Source organism: Cololabis saira, chromosome 21 (genome assembly GCF_033807715.1).
Source record: "Cololabis saira isolate AMF1-May2022 chromosome 21, fColSai1.1, whole genome shotgun sequence".
Taxonomy (NCBI): Eukaryota; Metazoa; Chordata; class Actinopteri; order Beloniformes; family Belonidae; genus Cololabis; species Cololabis saira.
This window is the reverse complement of record NC_084607.1, coordinates 11005319-11025757: the sequence shown is the minus strand read 5'-3', so window position 1 is coordinate 11025757 and position 20439 is coordinate 11005319. Positions and strand designations below refer to the sequence as shown.

At 41.5% G+C, this 20439-nt stretch overlaps 1 protein-coding gene across 1 annotated transcript; it reads left to right on the top strand.

The window, feature by feature from the left end:
- Positions 1 to 579: 579 nt before the first annotated feature.
- Positions 580 to 20320, top strand: eftud2 (elongation factor Tu GTP binding domain containing 2). Its single transcript, XM_061711435.1, has 28 exons — positions 580 to 713; positions 1887 to 2002; positions 2100 to 2262; positions 3832 to 3910; positions 4079 to 4154; positions 4345 to 4410; positions 4492 to 4527; positions 4678 to 4768; positions 4863 to 4945; positions 5053 to 5219; positions 5822 to 5946; positions 6018 to 6081; positions 6173 to 6263; positions 6380 to 6515; positions 7413 to 7540; positions 7738 to 7931; positions 8021 to 8132; positions 8223 to 8363; positions 8447 to 8548; positions 8697 to 8779; positions 9209 to 9295; positions 13752 to 13878; positions 14396 to 14483; positions 14597 to 14715; positions 14938 to 15032; positions 16095 to 16248; positions 19319 to 19426; positions 20216 to 20320. The coding sequence occupies exons 2-28, from the start codon at positions 1898 to 1900 to the stop codon at positions 20309 to 20311; spliced, it is 2916 nt and encodes a 971-aa protein (XP_061567419.1). The 5' UTR covers positions 580 to 713; positions 1887 to 1897; the 3' UTR covers positions 20312 to 20320.
- The last annotated feature ends 119 nt before the right edge of the window (positions 20321 to 20439 follow it).

Sequence of the window (20439 nt, the reverse complement as noted above, 5' to 3'; positions counted from 1 at the left end):
TTCTTGTCCAGTTTTGTTCTTACATCCGTTGCCCTCAGATTCCTGCAACTAAACTTGGATGTACATTCCAATAAATGTTAGGATAAATGATAACATGCCTCTGAAGTTTGACTTTTTGCACCATTACAATACTTATAGGCAACTAGTCATCATATCTCCTGCTCTCTGAAACACATGTTAATGCTCAATAGTACACATATAGTTCTTTAATATATTTGCATTATACTAAGATGCATTCATTTTCAATGGCTTTTGTCCTTAATGGCTTTTTTCCCCCTTACATTACTTTTACTTTTATACTTTATGTAGTTTTGAAACCAGTACTTTTATACTTTTACTCGAGTAAAAAACTTGAGATGATACTTCAAATTCTACAGGAGTATTTTTAAACTCTAGTATCTATACTTCTACCTGAGTAATGAATGTGAATACTTTTGACACCTCTGCACAATACCAATGTGGGAAGGCTGTGGGGTTTGGAGGGTTCAGCTGAGGCTGAGGCAGTGATTTAGTTAACCGAGAGGGGGCGCCAGTGAGCCCCAACCGCCCTCTAATGTGTCGAAGTTTTAATCACAGAAGAAGAAGAACAGCGGAAGTGCCGTCTCAAACGCATGGCGGTGTTTTACTAATTATTTGTCCTTTAACTGCAAAACAAACTTTATCTTTACGGGTTTGGAGTGTATTTTTCTTGGATTCCTTGTAGCAGGACACAGGTACGCACATCTGACAGAAAACATGTTACGATTCCACGTTGCAAGATAATTTAAACGTAACTCAAACGTTGCTCCAAGTCCATTCATTTTATCTGCCCGTTAGCCTAGCTGCTAACCTGCTAGTTACTCATCTCAGAACAATGTTATTAACAAAAAAGAGATACATTCTTTAAGGTTTAGGTAAAACTCATTATCTGCCGAGGGGAAACATCCGTGAACTGAACTGAAAGCGAGTTTTATGTAAAACACTAACAGTGTTAGCTGCGGCCATGACGTAAGATTTTATATAAACACATTTTTAACATCCTTATAAATCAACAATTTTATATTTTTTGGACTATAATGATGCCTATGTATGTTTGTTTTTATATTATTGAATGATGCCTGCCATTTATTTTAATGTTATTGTATTTTCTGGAATTGAAATAAAGTTTCATACAAAAAAGAACAAAAAAAACGTCCTTATAAATCGATAATAATTACTATTTTCTTTTGCACTTGAGGAATATGTTTTTGCTTGCAGCAACTTAATCTGACATGAAATCTTGTGATTACATTGGCTTCACCACAGGTGTCAAAAGTATTCACATTCATTACTCAGGTAGAAGTATAGATACTAGAGTTTAAAAATACTCCTGTAGAAGTTGAAGTATCAACTCAAGTTTTTTACTCAAGTAAAAGTATAAAAGTACCGGTTTCAAAACTATTTAAAGTATAAAAGTAAAAGTAATGTAAGGGGGAAAAAAGCCATTGAAAATGAATGCATCTTATATAATGCAAATATATTAAAGAACCATATATGTGTACTATTGAGCATTAACGTGTTTCAGAGAGCAGGAGATATGATGACTAGTTGCCTATAAGTATTGTAATGGTGCAAAAAGTCAAACTTCAGAGGCATGTTATCATTTATCCTAACCTTTATTGGAATGTACATCCAAGTTTAGTTGCAGGAATCTGAGGGAACGGATGTAAGAACAAAACTGGACAAGAACATCTGAAACAACCACAACCAAATTCACTCTATCCGATGGAGAAATTTAACTGGATAGTTTTTTTTAAAGGCCGAAATGGAATAGAGTAACAAGGCTGTTTTTAAAATGTAAGGAGTAAAAAGTAAAAAGTCGTCTGAAAAATAATTAATTATTTATTAATATTTTATCTTTTCTTCAGTTTTTAACGAGATGGAGGCGGATTTGTATGATGAGTTTGGCAACTACATCGGTCCAGAGCTGGACTCGGACGATGATGAAGATGAGCTGGATGGAGATGACAGAGATGTCGATGAGGTAATTTTTAGCATCACAGTTGTAATCTCTCTTTTTTTTTTACTATCAGTTTATTAAAGCTGTATCTGAACACTTGTCACGTGTTTACTTTGTACAGGGGGATGAAGACGATGATGACGAGCCAGCGGATGCTGATGATGATGTCCCGGGCATGGAGGTGGTCCTGCATGAGGACAAGAAGTACTATCCCACTGCAGAAGAGGTGTATGGACCAGAGGTGGAAACTATCGTCCAGGAGGAAGATACACAACCTCTTACAGGTTAGAGACGTTATTAATTAAGTCAGAGATTTGCAAACTTAAACTGAGGATGTTGTACAATTGCCATGACAAGTTATTTGAAGTCAAATCATTTGCACAGTTGCTGGTCTGTAGCAACAACCGCTTATGTCCGTGGTAAGAGGTGGATCATGGAGAAAAACAACAATTTTGAGACCTCTGCCTATGAGACAGTCGGACCCAGTAAAGCTCTCGTACTCCTGTTCTGAGGGAGAACAATTTCAAAACTAAAAATTTTGGGAGTGTAAGAAAATGAGGCGGCAGTTCCTGTCATTGCCCCTGCAGCTTGACCCTTAACCAGGCTGGATTTGAAGTATATGCAAACAAAATATACAAAAAAAAATAATGTTACTAGGTAGATAGATGGCAAGAATATGGAAGCAAAAAACATAATTTGTATGCACATAAACATTATGTTTTACACATCTAAAACTTTCCATTATGCCCCATACAAGATGTTAAAGAGTTTGTATCTCCTGGTGAATGTTGCAAGAGATTTTATTGTCATTGAACATAATTAGAGATTTAGTTGGTCTTCCAGGTTCTGGCCTCGGGAGAGAAAATGTACCATCATGTACATCATTTACGTGACGTTAAAAACACATCAATTACAGCAGTAGTATAGGAGCAGTTCTGCAGTTAGTGCCGTTTATTTTTGGACAGGTTTTCAAGTCCTTGTTCAGTATGTTTGTGGCTTTGGGGTTAGAAACTGTTCCTTAACCGGGTTGTGTGTGTTCTGAAGGACCTGTAGCGTTTGTCAGCGGTTCAGAGAGATGGTGTATGGGGTGGGAGGAGTCCTTGATAATATTATGGGTTTTCTTCAGACAGTTGGAATTGAAGATGTCAGCCAGGGCTGGGAGTTTGTTATTTTCCTCCCTGCAGAGTGTTTTTGTCAGCAACAAAGCGGTTTCAGTACCACACCAGGATGCTACTGGTCAGGACACTCTCAATAGTGCTGTGGTAGTAGGACACAAGCAGGTGCTGGGATAACTTCACCTTCCAGAGTGTTCCCAGGAAGTATAAACACTGCTGTTCCTTCTTTACCAGCATGTTGGTGTAGATTCCAAGAATGTGAAGTTAGGAACTCTCCACCTCCTCCCTGTTGATGTACATTAGTGTATATGGGTCCTTTTTCTGGGAGTTGATTATGAGTTGTTGTTGTTCCTACACCACAACAGGTTTAAATGTACCTCATGGTTATAATGTAACACCATTCTCTGTTTGCTTGTAAATACATGCATTAAAGTTTAATTTAGTTTTAGTTTCACCAGCTGGCTCTTATAAAGTCTGCTTAAGGATTTAAACCCACCATTTCAACGGTCCAAATTTGAAATTTGTTCTGAATACATTTACTCTTTAGTTCCAAGTTAAACCAGGTTTTGAAATGATTTCCATCTTGTTGCATTTACACACCTCAGCTTTTCATGATTGCAAAACATTATGTGATCCATTTTTTGATAATTAAGATTTCTGTGCTTTAAGTTAAAAAGAAGACAGATTCCTCTGTAAGCAAACACATAAATACTAGTGGTGTGTCTCTGTTCGTTCCAGAGCCCATCATCAAGCCTGTGAAGAACCGGCGCTTCACCTTGATGGAACAGGAATTACCTGCAACTGTGTACGACATGGAGTAAGTAACCTGTTCATAAAAGATACCGGTGGCAAAGTTGATCTGAACACAGCAAATTGTACTTGTTTTTCCTCTTTTTTTCTGTATGTAATCTGTTTTTCATCCCAGTACCTTCAAATATTTAAAAGTGATAACCTTCGTCCCTCTTTCTTTTGGTCTTTTTGACAGATTTCTTGCAGATCTGATGGATGCGACTGAGCTGATCCGTAACGTTACCCTCTGTGGACACCTTCACCACGGCAAGGTCAGATCTGCTTTTATTGATGCTTCGGGCTCACTTTCAAAACTTTCTAGTTTTTGCTTTTGTTTTACAGTATTTTACTTGAGAAAATTCATTTGACAGATTAAGACTGTTGGCGGTTAAAAGGAGAATTGTAACATAAACCTGTAATGGAGTCTAACTGAAGGCTAATGAACCCGTTTGTTTCCTCCAGACCTGTTTCGTAGATTGTCTGATTGAGCAAACGCATCCAGAAATCAGGAAGAGGGATGATGTTGACGTGAGTGTTGTTTTCAAAGATTAAACATTTAAAATCTATGTTAATTACACCTGAGACCAACAGGACTTTTAACTTTTTCAGCTCCGGTACACAGACATCCTCTTTACAGAGCAGGAGGTGAGTTGTTTGCTTGTATTTTGACATAACGGAGCACAAAGGCAGCTCCTCAAGTACATAACATTGTTGCTATACAATAAATCACAACATATGGCTAGTAGTTTGTCCTTTTACCTAGTCTCCATCACATCTGTTCATTTTATTCTTTAGAGGGGAGTTGGCATCAAAAGCACTCCTGTCACAATGGTCCTGCCTGACTCCAAAGGAAAATCCTACCTGTTCAACATCATGGATACACCAGGTGTTGTATTTGTTATTGATGATTCATTCAGAGAATGACCAAAACAGAAACATAAAAACAAACTGACAGGAGATTGTTGTTTCCTCCATCAAAGGCCACGTGAACTTCTCTGATGAGGTCACGTCCAGCATGAGGATCTCGGACGGCGTCGTCCTCTTCATAGACGCTGCAGAAGGAGTGAGTTGCCAGTCATCGTTTGTTGCTGTCATTTCCTGCTCATGCACCTTCACAAGCTTGGATTTCTGACCTGTCTACCTGTCTACCATCTACCTGTCTCCGCCCAGGTGATGCTGAACACGGAGCGGCTCATCAAACATGCCGTTCAGGAGCGCATGGCGATCACCATCTGCATCAACAAGGTGGATCGGCTCATCGTGGAGCTCAAGCTGCCTCCCACAGATGCTTATTATAAACTCCGCCACATTGTAGACGAGGTCAACGGGTTGCTCAGGTAACGACAGAAGTGAACTTCTTTCAGTGTTTGTGGAGCGGCTGCAGGCTTTTGTAGTACATTACATGTTTCCTGGTTGTGGATCAAACACACGTGTTACTCTTTAAGTATTTCCACCACTGATCTACGGCTCAAACTGAATCAGACACACTGACACACAGCACGTGTAGCTCTGCTACACCTAAATGAACGTTTTAAGAGCTCCTCCAACACTTATTTCATTACTTATTTACTGATTAATGAATTATTTGGTTTAAAAGAAGAAAAAAAAATTAAGAAAGAAAAACATTGAACATGAGTTGAACGGGGGTATAAGAAAAAGATAGTGAGGTTAAACTGCCTTCCTTTTTAAACATAGACGCCAAAATAAAATAAATTGCAGATTTTTCTTTTTGGTAAATTTGTTTTTATTAAGAAATCATTTAAGTAGTAATGGATTTAGATGAATAATTGTGAGTGTTCTTAGCTGTATTTTGACAACAATTAGATAAATAAGATGTCTGTCACTTCTGTGGAGCTGTGTTTGCTGTAAAATGTGGGTGAATGTGGCATCCTGTATACAAGAGCGTGGTTGTGGGTTGACCGCTGCTCTTCTGTGTCAGCACTTACTCCACAGACGAGAACGTGGTGGTGTCTCCTCTCCTCGGAAACGTGTGCTTCGCCAGCTCTCAGTACAGCATATGCTTCACGTTGGGGTCCTTCGCAAAGATCTACGCCGACACATACGGTGAGGTGACTTCACCTGCAAGCACGGAGCAGTTTTTACAACATCCACTCACTCGTCTTCTGTCCTTATAGGCGATATCAACTATAATGAGTTTGCCAAGAGGCTCTGGGGAGACATTTACTTCAATCCCAAAACGTGAGAAGCCGGTTTTAATTCCAGTTTTGTGTAGGTGTCGTCTTCATCCACACACTTCTTCTACAGTCATTTTCTGTTTTTTCTCCTTCAGTCGTAAGTTCACAAAGAAAGCTCCCACCAGTAACTCTCAGCGCAGCTTTGTGGAGTTTGTCCTGGAGCCTCTCTACAAGATCCTCTCACAGGTTAGACTCGTCTACTTCTCATTTTTAAAGGAAGGGCCTTCAGGTCCACACTCTCCATCAGGCTCTGAGACGCTGCTCGGTGTGTAATCCTCTCACTAATCCTTTTTCGTGTCCAGGTGGTTGGGGATTGTGACACTTCTCTCCCCCGAGTTTTGGACGAGCTCGGCATCCACCTCTCCAAGGAGGAGCTGAAGCTGAACATAAGACCGCTGCTGCGGCTGGTCTGCAACCGCTTCTTTGGAGAATTCACAGGTATGGATTACTTTTTTTTTTTTATACTTTATTTTTGTAGAAAAATCATACAAAAAAAAAACAGAAAAACATACAGAGTAACATGTCAATTAAATTGGCCTCACATTTTTCAGGTATGGATTACTTTTGTTTCATTATTTCTTTCTTTTTATTTAAAACATTGCTTAACTGCAAAGATTAATGCAGTAATAATAATACTGCAAACATCCAAAAATCATTTTCTTTTAACTTCTCCTGATTGATTTGATTTTATATCTTTTATGTTGAACATAAGGACAAAAAATAAATAATAAAACAGCAGAACAATAAATCAATAATGTAAAAAAGAATCATAATAATCAATAAATAATAAATGTACCATCGTAAAACAAAGTAGACGAGAATTTATAAATATAATAGCAAATGTGTCATGCTCCAAAAGGGAGTAGGAAGAAGTAAAAAAAACTCATGAATTCTTACCCCTTGAACCTTCGTTATTAAATATGAAAGAAAAGAAGAACCATGACATAGTTAAAGGTTGCACAAATTAATAGTAAGCATTTTATAAATCATGGTATACCTGAATATTAATGAGTTATTAACCCTGAATCCCTGTATTCATCTGTACGTAACAGCATACATTATTTATGATTGTGAATTTATATTCACCCGTGTACAATCATTACAAACATCTTATTCAGAGATATTTATAAACACATTAAAGCAAACATATACACATGTACTTGTTTTCGTTCATATATGTATAGATACATGCGTTTCCACATACATATTTACACCCACAACCATACAAGTCCAGTCCCCAACCCTCACCCAGCTCCACCTGTGAGTTTTTGATATTGAGATGATTTTTCATCCTATCTTGTGTTGAGTTCTGATGTTCTGGTGTTTTCTCCACAGGTTTAGTGGACATGTGTGTGCAACACATCCCCTCGCCACAAGAGGGCGCCAAGACTAAGATAGAGCACACCTATGCCGGAGGTCTGGACTCAGACTTGGGGGAGTCGATGTCAGAGTGCGATCCTGATGTGAGTACAATGGAGAAGTTTATAAAGCTCACTTTTATTAGGTGGTGAGGAAATTGAGCAGTGTACTGCTCCCAGATGCCAAATCTCCCTCAGGAAAGTCAGTAATGTTTGGCCAAAAGGTTCATTTAAATCGGTCAAAATCCAGGAGCTGTAACGCGGACTAGTTCTGATTCCTGTTCTGTTGCTGCTTCTTTAAGGGTCCTCTGATGTGCCACACCACTAAGATGTACAGCACGGAGGACGGCGTGCAGTTCCACGCGTTTGGCAGGGTTCTGAGCGGCACCATTCAGGCGGGCCAACCCGTCAAAGTGTTGGGAGAGAACTACACGCTGGAAGATGAGGAGGACTCGCAGATCTGCACCGTGGGCCGCCTCTGGATTTCCGTCGCCAGGTAACGCTCGCGGCTCTGCTTCGTTTGGTTTTGCAGCGCCAGAAATCAATCGTCGTTTAACGAAGCTGCGCGGTCTGGCACCGTTTCAGATATCAAATTGAAGTAAATCGAGTGCCTGCAGGCAATTGGGTTCTCATTGAGGGGTGTGACCAGCCAATCGTGAAGACCGCCACCATCACAGAGCCCAGGGGGAACGAAGAGGTGAGAGATCAATAGGAGAGGCCTCAGATCTAGAAATAAAAGATAATGAATGATGGTTAACGTCTCCCTTCTCCCTTCTCTCTCTGACAGGCCCAGATTTTCAGGCCTTTGAAGTTCAACACAGCCTCAGTTATCAAGATCGCCGTGGAGCCAGTTAACCCGTCAGAGCTGCCCAAAATGTTGGACGGTCTTAGGAAGGTCAACAAGAGCTACCCGTCTCTCACCACAAAGGTACGGGAATCAGCCTGGACCGAGACGCGAGTGCTTTTCTAATCGGCTGCTGTTAAATGGATGAAACTAATTGGTTGTTTTAGGTGGAGGAGTCCGGGGAGCATGTGATTCTGGGGACAGGTGAGCTTTACCTGGACTGCGTCATGCACGACCTGCGCAAGATGTACTCGGAGATTGACATTAAAGTGAGTAAAGCTGCTTCATCCATGGTTCTTGTTGTTATGATCATTACACTAAATGTTTTCTGTTGTTAGTGGTGAATAACGTCATAATCTTGTTGCACCGTACCTGAGTAAAGTCATTGCTTTGTTCTTGTAATTTCCCCACTCGCAGGTGGCCGACCCGGTCGTGACCTTCTGTGAAACGGTTGTGGAGACGTCGTCTCTCAAGTGCTTTGCTGAGACGCCCAACAAAAAGTTAGTATAACACTCAATATTCTGAGATGATGTGTGTGTGTGTTATCTCGGCTTCAGTCCCTCCAGAGTTTACTTCTGTACGATAAATAGAAGTCAGATCTCAGAAACTGAATCATTTTTATAATTTATTTTTGTTAAAGGTTTTTGTGGCAATAGTGGCCTTTATTGATAAAGTAGGTAGAGGGGAAACGGGGGGAGACATTGCAGTATAGAGTGACAGGTCGGGACAAGAATCTGCGCTGCGAGTACGATACGATAAATGGAATTCAAATCTCAGAAACTGGATTATTTAAAACATTTTTTCTTGAGAAGGATTCAGAGTATTTGACGTTGGAGTGTCGTAAGTCTGTGTCAGTCTGTCCTTCCCTCCAGTGAGCTGTCACTCTGGTCGGGGATGTGTGATTGACAGCCGTGTGATGTGATTGGCAGGAATAAGATCACCATGATTGCGGAGCCGCTGGAGAAGGGACTCGCCGAGGACATCGAGAACGAAGTGGTGCAGATCACGTGGAACAGGTACGTCGTTGAAGAAATTACCATCCCGCTCGCACATATTCCACCCAAGGTGACCGGTTAATTAACTGAAGCTGCACAATGCTCCTTTCATGTCAGCCATGCCCGTTTTACCTTGATGTCAGCTTATTAATTCCCCCACGTTTCTCTGCCTTCCTGACCATTCACTCGCGTTTCCTTCTCTGCCGCGTTAAACAGGTCCACAATTGAGAATAATGATTGGTTCTTTAATAACGGGGTGTTGTGGAAGAAGATGGAGTGTAGAAATCCTCGGGGCTGGAAAAGTCATTTTAAAAGTACAGTTATTGGAAATGTGACGTTGCTCCTAAATCCTCAGGCGTGTGGTTCAAACTGTCGTTCTTCATTTTAAAGCCTTCTCTTCTCCTGAGTTCTTTTTACTTTTAAGGTAAATGTATAAAAATAGATTGTACCGTATAATAAGGCGCACCTAAAAGCCATACATTTTTTCAAAAGCTAACCATGCGCCTTATAATCCTATATAACTGGTTCACCAATTACCTCAGCAATAGGACTCAGTGCATCAAACACGATGGCCTGTGTTCTGAATTTCTTACTGTCCATAAGGGGGTGCCACAGGGCTCTGTTTTAGGCCCACTTTTATTTATTATTTATATCAACGACTTGGGTCTAAATTTGACTGATGCTAATTTACATTTCTACGCTGATGACACAATTATTTATTGCTGCGAATCTACTCTGCTTAAGGCCATTGAGTCCTTGCAGAAAGCCTTTGCTGTTGTCCAGCATTCATTACATCAGCTGAAGCTCATTCTCAATGCAGATAAGACGAAGCTTATGCTGTTCTCCAACTCTAGGATCAGGCCACAGGTTATCCCCTCAGTGACCACTCTTGAAGGAAATGCAATTGAGGTTGTACATGAATATAAATACCTAGGTGTCTGGATCGATGACTCCCTCACTTTTAAGCAGCATATAGAGACACTTGTGAAGAAACTGAGGATAAAATTGGGTTTTTACTTTCGAAATAAGCTGTGTTTTTCCTTTAATGCTAAGAAGCGACTTGTTGCTGCTACCTTTTTACCAGTACTAGATTATGGAGATATTCTGTACATGAATGCTTCTGCTAAATGTCTTCATATGATCGATACTACATATTCTGCTTCCCTGAGGTTCATTACAAATTGTAAATCATTGACACATCACTGTGAGTTATACTCTCGGGTTGGATGGTCTTCTCTTGCCACCCGAAGGCTCAGTCATTGGTATACTTTTATATATAAGGCAATGCTTGGTCTGCTGCCTTCTTACATTTGCTCCTTGATTGTGCAGAGAAGTCCTGGTTCTTACTTGCTACGTTCACAAGACTACCTGTTGCTTTCTGTTCCTTTTGCCAGAACTGAACTGGGCAAAAGAGCCTTTGTTTATTCTGCTCCTTCAGCCTGGAACACATTACAAGATTATTGGAGGCTAACAGAGTTAATTTCTCTGAGAAATTTTAAAGCTAAATTGAAAATACTTGAGGCCGACTCCATTACATGTACCTGTTTTTTGTGATTTGCTTGCTTTTTTAATTTAATTTTAATTGTATTTTATCTATTGGTGTTTTCTGTCATTTATAACTATGTGTTGTAATTGCTGCTGCCTATCTTGGCCAGGTCTCCCTTGGAAAAGAGGTTTTTAATCTCAATGGGATTTTCCTGGTTAAATAAAGGTTAAATAAAAATAAAAAAATCCGGTGCGCCTCATATATGGATCAATATTGGGCCGCAACAGGTCTCGCAACTCGAAAATAATAAAACAGTTGTTTATTCCTTTTGGGAGTGAATGGAGTTGTCAGAAAACTGATTTGTAATCTATTAATAAAGTTTGACTGACCTATCTGACCGTTTTGTTGACATTCCCTTTAGCGCAGCACCGTCTAAATCAGGGGTCGGCAACCCAAAATGTTGAAAGAGCCATATTGGACCCAAAACAAAAAAAAACAAATATGTCTGGAGCCGCAAAAAATTTAAAGTCTTGTATAAGCCTTAGAATGAAGGCAATGCATGTTGCATGTATCTATATTAGTTATAACGGGGGAAGATTTTTTTTTTTCATTATGCACTTCGAGAAAAAAGTCAAATTGTCTAGATTAAAAAGTCAAAATTTTGAGAAAAAAAGTCTAAATGTCAAGATTCATGGTGAAGTACAATCTCAAGAAAAAAGTCGAAATGTTGAGAAAAAAGTTGAAATGTTGAGAAAAAAGTAAAAATTTCGAGAAAAAAGTCAAAATTTCGAGAAAAAAGTCAAAATGTCGAGATTCATGTTGAAGTACAATCTCAGGAAAAAAGTCAATGTCGAGAAAAAAGTCAGAATTTCGAGAAAAAAGTCAAAATGTCGAGATTAAAAAGGAAAGGAAAAAGGAAAAAAAGTAGAGGAAAAAAAGGTCAAACATTTTTGAAAAAGCTCCAGGAGCCACCAGGGCGGCGCTAAAGAGCTGCATGTGGCTCCATAGTGCATAACGTAACCCCAGCCTCTACTGTAGTGCCTTATAATGCGGTGCGCCTTTATATATGGAAAAGGTTTTAAAATACGGCATTCATTGAAGGTGCGCCTTATTGTGCGGAAAATACGGTATATACCGTATTTTCGCGACCATATGGCGCACTGTGTGGAAAGGCGCACCCTCAGTTTTGTGTGTCATTTTTGGTTTTAAAACACACATACGGCGCACCGACCCAAAAGGCGCCGTCTAAGGAGACGGAGCTGCAAACACGCGCGTTGCAAAACACACACGCGCTGGAGAACACACACACACACAAGAGTGCTTATTTAAATAGAGCAGGAGCAAAACTTAGTTTGATATTTTATTTCACTTTTCACATCAATCAAACCCTTCAAAGGTTCATATTCTGTTTCTGCATTAAAGAATTAAAAAAAACCACCGGGGCGCTGCACATAAACCTGTCTCAGCCACCCGATCATCTCCTCATCCATCCAGCCCTTCATTTCACTCTGGCTGGAAAAGTCTGTTTAGGCAACGCTTTTCTTTTAAAAATCAACATAGCCGGCAGGCCAGCACAAGAGTAAATACACTTTTCATACCCCGTTGTGCTGCGGATCCCGACCGCAGCGGTCCCGGGTCCCGCTGCGCCCCCCCGCGCTGGTTCCGCGTCCCGGCTCCCGGGTCCCCCGCGCTGGACCGGGTCCCGGGTCCCGGGTCCCGGGTCCCGGTCCGCCCCCCCCCGCGCTGGTCCCGCGGCGGTCCCGCGTCCCGGGACCGCCGCGCTGGACCCGCTCACACACACTCGCTGTCGGGGAGCCGGTACCGGGTTGTATCAGGAGATCCGCTCCGCTAATTCAGCTGCGCCAGTCCGAATTTCCAGACCTGTCTCAGCCACTTGATCATCATCATCCCTTCATCCAGCCCCCCCTTTTCATTCGTCCTTATAATGACTCCGGCTGGAAACGTCTTATGCAAAGTTTTTCTTTTAAAATCACCATAGGTTTCTGTCCATCAGCTGCGCCAGTCAAGCGCCACATAAATTAGAATCTGTGTGTTGCGCCGCGAACACACACCCGCGCATGTCGGGATCCGGTACCGGGTTTGTAACCGACAGATTTGGCTGCAAATTTCGGAGGGTGAAGCTGATCAGACCTGAGACAGACCCCAGAAATCTCTGCTCCCAAAGCGGCCAGGAACCAGGTCGATCGGACCGCTTTGGGAACCAGGAAGTCGGCTGCAGCAGCGCGGATCACCGCGGCTTTAACCGGGGAAAGTGGACGGTTCCGACATGCAAAACACACGCGCACTGCAGAAGTGTGCTTATTTAAATAGAGCGGAGCAAAACTTAGTTTGATTGTATTTTATTTCACTTTACACATCAAGCAAATCCTTAAAAGTTTTCATCATCTGTTTCACATTAATCAGCTCAGTGAATGGTCTCATTCACGTCGCAACTCACGGGGGCTTCACCCGCCCCCTTCTCCCTTAACCGTTCTCATGGCCTTACATTACCGTAATTCAGGTAATAGACACGGCGCACCGTTTCTTAAGGCGCCCGGCACATTAAAAAAAAAAAAAAAAAAAAAAAAAAGTTGCGCCTTATGGTCGCGAAAATACGGTAAATGGATTTAACATAAACAAATGCTTAAACGTTATGAAGGATATGTCCTCATGAAGAGACTCCCCTTGACATGTGGATCAGCTCTCTCTAGGTAATTGAATCACACACACAATGCAAGCACGACTCTCCCCGTCGCTCTGGTATGAAGAGCATGATCGGTTGCACATCCTGCTGGATGGACGGACCTCCCGTCTGGAGATCCATCTGGAGCCGGCGTGCAGCGACACGCTTCACACACCGCCGGTCCCCTTTCATTAACCCCTCCGCCCCGCTGGTCAGCGGAGCTCATTAAAGTCCCGGCGGGCGCGCTGCGAACACGCCGCGCCCGTGTCCTCCCAAGCCCTGACCGTGCCGTCTCCTCCTCCTCGCAGGAAGAAGCTGGGGGAGTTCTTCCAGACCAAGTACGACTGGGATCTGCTGGCCGCCAGGTCCATCTGGGCCTTCGGGCCGGACACGACGGGGCCCAACATCCTCGTGGACGACACGCTGCCTTCAGAAGTGAGTCTTTGGCAGGAAGCCCGTTAAACCAAGGATTTATTTATCACCTTATCCTTTCATTCCCAAGCAGCACATTCACACATAACACTTACACATCTGTTGTTTTGATTTATTCATGATTTACACAGATCAATTAAAGTGGGGAGTTGACTCATGAAAATCTTTTATAGCTGACCATTGATTTGTGGATTGATTTTCGTGGGTATTTTTAGAGTCATTTGTTGAAACATAGCTGCACAAGAGAAACCTATTAACGGTATTGATTGAATCCTTTTCTTTTGTTTCTTCTTACCTTTTCAATGTATTAGTTCATTAATCCTGTCTACACTTTTGCATCTGCAGTTATTAACTAAAATAAAATCTAAACTAAAAACCGAATGTTTTTAAAGAGACCTGAGTGAAATAAGGAACAAGTTTTGTTATTGTTGAATCTCTTTTCTTGTGTGAGTAGCACTGATTACCAGGTTAGAGGATACGGGGAGTAACAGGCCTCCTGTCGTACCGTTTGTGTTTGTAGGTGGACAAGGCGCTCCTCGGCTCCGTAAAGGACAGCATCGTTCAGGGATTCCAGTGGGGCACCCGAGAAGGACCCCTGTGTGACGAGCGTAAGTCGTCTCTGCCGTAGCCGTTAGCTGGACTTTCACTGAAGTGTTGAGTATGAAAGTGAAATGTATTTGACCTCATCTGTGCTGAATTAGCATCTTTTTGCATCTCTCAGCCATCAGGAATGTGAAGTTTAAGATCCTGGATGCCGTGATTGCTCAGGAGCCGCTCCACCGAGGAGGAGGTCAGGTCATCCCCACAGCCAGGAGAGTAGTGTACTCCGCCTTTCTAATGGTGAGATCGCCCTCCTCCTCCTCCTCGCTTTAATCCCAGCGTTACCTTGATGACGGTGTGTTCGGCTGCACTCTGAAACGGCCTCTCAGTCCCAGTAATTGGTTTCTCTGTCCTCAACCCCTCCCGGCACCTCATCATAAATCCGTCAGCAGCTTTAGATGCCATATTGTTTCTGCCGGGCCTTTTGTCCTTCCTTTAACCTGCCGTCTCTCCCGTACGCAGGCCACTCCGCGGTTGATGGAGCCGTATTACTTTGTGGAGGTCCAGGCTCCGGCCGACTGCGTGTCTGCGGTCTACACAGTACTGGCTCGCAGGAGGTAAGACGGGCGTCACTAGGGGTGTAACGATACACAAATCTCACGATACGGTACGATACACGATATTGAGGTCACGATAACGATACGATATTATAGCAGTATTTTTTTAACAACCTTGAATGAGGAACATATGACTCTTTTATTTGAAAGACACAAATACAAAACAATGCTGTGCGTTTGCCCTATTGTTACAGTTTGTAATGCTTTATAACTGTTTAAGTTTTAAAGAGAAAGCCAGGCCAACCATTTTCCACAAACTGAACTAAAAGTAAATGTCAGGTTTGCATTATGCATCTTCAGTTTCATACAAGTAAAAATATTTTGCCACAAACAGAATAGTTTCTCTCATGTATGATTTGACTTTTTTCTTTTCCAGAAATTTAACAACTAAAATTAAAATAAATAAATAAAAGTAAATAAATACATACAATTTTATATCATAAAAAAGATTGATTCATGCTCACCTTATAAGTGTAAGAGGAGATTTATTTTTGTTAAGGTTATTTTGGTAATTCAGGGTTCATTATTTTATAAATATATTCTTTATATTCTGATCAAAATCAGGGACTATAATGACACTAGTCAGTTTATCTGTAGTGATTAGTCTGTTTTAGATTGGGCGGAGTGATACGCCACAGTACGGCACTAGCTGCTGTGTTGATGTTCTAAAATCCTACACTGTTGAGCGGACATTAAAGTACACTCCAACTCGGAAGAAGTTCCCCCCGTGTTTATCCTACTAAAAAGGTTTAATTTAATAAGGTAAGGCTTAACTCTACACCAGCCTTAAATAAGTAAATGTTCAGAGCTCAAAACGGGACTGCAAAACGGTACTAGTTTCTTCTGAGCGTAGTAAGATTTTGGTCCGCGGGTCGAGGCGCGGTGGGCACGCGTGGTCGGATGCGCGTTTTCTAGTCAACACAATAGATTAATATTAATAACCCAATATCGCGATACACTTTGTCACCTCCACGACACGTTTCGTGACACATCAAGGAAAAAATGAAAGTTCTTCCTTTTCCTTTCTGAATGCTTCATTTGTTTGTGATTGTCGTCCATCAGGGGTCACGTTACCCAGGATGCACCTATTCCCGGCTCTCCTCTCTACACAATTAAGGCCTTCATTCCAGCCATCGACTCCTTCGGCTTCGAGACGGACCTCCGCACGCACACGCAGGGCCAGGCCTTCGCTCTCTCCGTCTTCCACCACTGGCAGGTAGGCAAACCGAGCTCCATCCACTTATACAAACATTTACTCAGTGGGGGAATTAAGTCGGCAGTTCTCAGTGCAGCAACAGCGACGTGTAGCCTTTGTCTTATCAGACTACCATGGCTTCTCCTAAGGGATTTAAGATTATTGATCACCTGTGATTTGCTTCTGGAGATGCCTCTTAAACTCATTTAAACGACTGCAGTACCAGAATCGATAATACTTGCAGATACGGCCAAAAATAAAGGTATCGTGAGCAGGGCTGGGTCATAGATCGGTATGTTTGTCACAGTTTGTAGCAATGTTTTTGCACCCTGTGTAGGATGTAGAATACTGTTGATGCCATGCTCTTATTTAGATCTTAAGAAGATCTGGTTTGTAAAACAAACCATTTTCAGTGGTTTGGACTCAGAAGGGCAGACGAACGGAGGTTACAGCCAAATCTGGAAGTGCGTTAGGTCTTTATCACCTTTTACAACGGCCCTATGAACTCCAGCAGACTCCAGTCTGCCGCTGTCAGGCTGCAAAACCTGCTCAAGCGCCTGATTCAAAGTCCCGTCTACCTGGATGTGAACATTGTTGCGGGATGTGTTTACCGTTGATGTACCCTCAGAAAAGAGGACTGCAAAGAGACGTGAGATACATTCAGCAGCTGATCACATCCCTGGAGATATGAAACGGTTACCTGTAAGAGGCAGCGCTGCAGTCTACTCGTGTCTACAGGAAATTTCATTTTTGTGTGCCTTTTTTTGTAAGTGATGAGGAAATATTAATTGAATGTGACAAAAGGTATTCTGCTATACCAGAAAAAAAGTTGAAATAAAGGTCGAAATGTTGAGAAAAAAGTCGAAATGTCAAGAAAAAAGTCAAAATTTCGAGGAAAAAAAGTTGAAATAAAAGTCGAGATTTCGAGAAAAAGGTCGATATTTCGAGAAAAAAGTTGAAATGTCGAGAAAAAAGTCGAAATGTCGAGATTAATGTTGAAGTACAATTTCTAGAAAAAAGTCGAAATGTCGAGAAAAAAGTCGAAATGTCGAAATTAAAAAGGAAAGGAAAAAGGAAGAAAAGAAAAAAGAGAGAAGGAAAAGGGAAAATAAGAAGAAAAAAAGGTCTCGTATAAGCATTAGAATGAAGGCAAATGGCGAAAGGCGAAATGTTGAGAAAAAAGTCAAAATGTCGAGGAAAAAGTTGAAATTTCGAGAAAAAAGTTGAAATGTCGAAGAAATAGTCAAAATGTCGAGATTAATGTTGAAGTAAAACCTTGAGAAAAAAGTCGAAATGTCGAGATTAATGTTGAAGTACAATTTCTTGAAAAAAGAGAAGGAAAAAAGAGGAGAAAAAAAGGTCAAACATTTTTGAAAAAGCTCCAGGGAGCCACTAGGGCGGCGCTAAAGAGACTCTAGAGCTGCGGGTTGCCGACCCCTTTGCTATACAAATCGCATAAAATTGCTTACCCTGCAATGGTGCTTTAATAATATCAGGGGTATCTGTTCTGCTGTTAGGAAAATATCTGTCTGCTGTCGTGTTTATTACAGAAAAATATTTTCATTAGTTATAATTTTCACCCTGAGACATTAAAGATGTTTGTTTTTTCCTGCGGCGTCAGGCTTGAGGTGACAACTCCAGCTCATCCTGCTGTGTGTTCAACACATGAAGCTCGTGCAGCTCGTGCAGCAGAGTAACCGTCTCGTGCCGCCTGCCACCCCGGCTCAGCTGCCTCTGACGCGGAGTAAAGCCGAGTGTTGACTCGCCACTTTTTAAGTCTGACGTTGGTTTCTGTGTGGACTCTGCCAAGCCGTGTCGTTGAAAATTAACTTCACACGGGGGTAGATAAGTACTTAACTGCAGAGTCATTCATTTGGGAGCCCGGAGACACTTCTGTGTAGTGTAAATGTTTTCTCTTCCATCCTTCAAGCTGTTTTACCCCCCTTTAGGTGACGATGTGGATATCTGACAAGAAACAAGACATGAATTACCAGACATGAATTATTTATTCATATTTGTGCAAACACTGGAAAAAGGCGGTAGCATAGCTGCAGTAATCCTCCGAGGCTCTGCAAAATTAATGAAAACAACTGATGACAGATTTGTTTCTGTTATTTTAGCGGCGTCTCTAGAGGATTGCAATCAGGATCGAGCTGCTTGTTAAGTTTATTATTTATTTCTTATTATTCTTGGCAGTTTTTTAATTATTCATCACAACACAAAGCAGTTACTGAGTCTGTTTTCTTCTCTGAAGTGGTTTCACATCAACAGAAATTTCTGCTTTTTTTTTTCGTGCACTGAAGTGAGAAGAAATGTAGCCTTTTCCAGGAGAATCTGGGCTGTCGTACCAATCACATGACCATGTGTAAACAAATGACTCTTTACAGAACAGCCGGAGTCTGCACCCGATACCATCGACTCTCCCCAGCTCTAGTCTGTGAGAAATGATTCCTGCGTGCACGTATCGACTCGCGGTGCCCTAGATAATAAGAATAACACGGGAGTCCCTTAACTGCGTTGTTTGCTCCATTAAACTCGGGGGGCTCTGTTGTGCCTCCCTCGTTAGTTTGATCACGTGCTGCCAGCAAAGGTATGCAAAGTGTTGAGTTACGGTTGTTAGCAGCTCCTCGTCCATCTGTTGATACGGCTGAAAAACATTCTCCCTCGCATCTTGCCAAGTGCTGAGTGTATCGTATATTCATCACAATGAATGCAAGATATATTTGTGAAGGTGTTTGAATGGTACTGTGCCAGATGATGGATTTCCTAGATGCCGTTAAAGCCTGCGAGCTCTTATTTGCTGCAACTAAACCCAGTAACATTTTATTCTTGCTGCGTTGGTCATATTTAAAGGAGCGACAGGACTTTGCTCATTGCTCTTTCCATCATGTTGATGGACGCCCTCCTGACTCAGTAACAACAGGACAGACTTGCAGCTGAATCACATTTTTAACGAAAGATTGAAGCCACTATCAGAATTGTCCAGTCAGCTTGTAAAACACTCGTGAGTTTGCTGCGTTTCGTGTTGGCTGACGACCAGCCGTCCACCGCGTCTGCTTCTCCCGTCACGCATGTCTCGTCTTCCTTTCAGATCGTTCCCGGTGATCCGCTGGACAAGAGCATCGTGATCCGACCGCTGGAGCCGCAGCCTGCACCCCACCTGGCCAGAGAGTTCATGATCAAAACCCGGAGACGCAAGGTGAGAACAAGTGATGACAAATGAGTTGCCAACAAATTAATAGTTGACTTTTAGTCGGTTACATCATCACACGTCTGTTTCATGCAAGTGGCAACACTTCTTAAAGGTATAATGGTGGTCATGTTTCTTTTAGTCGATATAACTTGAATAAAAACCCCCACAAGGCCCACTACTCAAAGCTTTCCTTTTTTTTTTTTTTCAGCAACTAAGTTCATCTCCTCTTTAACTTCCTGTAGTTTTTTTTTTTTTTTCCCCCATAATTATCTTTAAGAATTTAGGATTTCTGGTTACAAGAAGTAGTCTGCCAAACAATGTTGTCGACGACATGATGGTCATAAAGCAGTTTGACCTGTTTATTTGTTTTATAGTCTCATGAGCGGCAAAGTTTGTTCATCATACAAGTGAAATAAATCATGGCATTCATTGTTTTCCTGTTGGCTGACGCATGCCGACAATTTAGGTTCTAAATAAAAATGGTTTACGTTGCTGCACAGTTCATAAAGTAGTTAGTCGTTTAAACGTCTCAATAATCGATAGATTATTCAACTATAATAGTCACTACTCCTAGTGATAGGCTAGTGGTTTCAGAGGTGTGTGTGTGTATTATATATATGTATATATATATATATATATATATATATATATATATATATATATATATATATATATATATATACTGACAATAAAATATTATAATTATTAGTTGCAGCCCTACTGGTAGCCTGTACTGTGCTTTTTAAATCTTTATTTTTTTAAAGTCTAATATTTTGGGTTTGCTGTTTTCTGCAGGGTTTGAGTGAAGACGTGAGTATCAGCAAGTTCTTCGACGATCCTATGTTGCTGGAGCTGGCAAAACAAGACGTGGTGCTTAATTATCCCATGTGAGACTGCAGACTGAAAGTGCAGCTAACCTCCAACCTCCTCTGGACTTCAGAGCCTCCTTCCTTCACACAGATGTTGTTAGCAAGGATTCAGGTTCCACAATGGTTAAAGAAGATCTGCAGCACTAATTT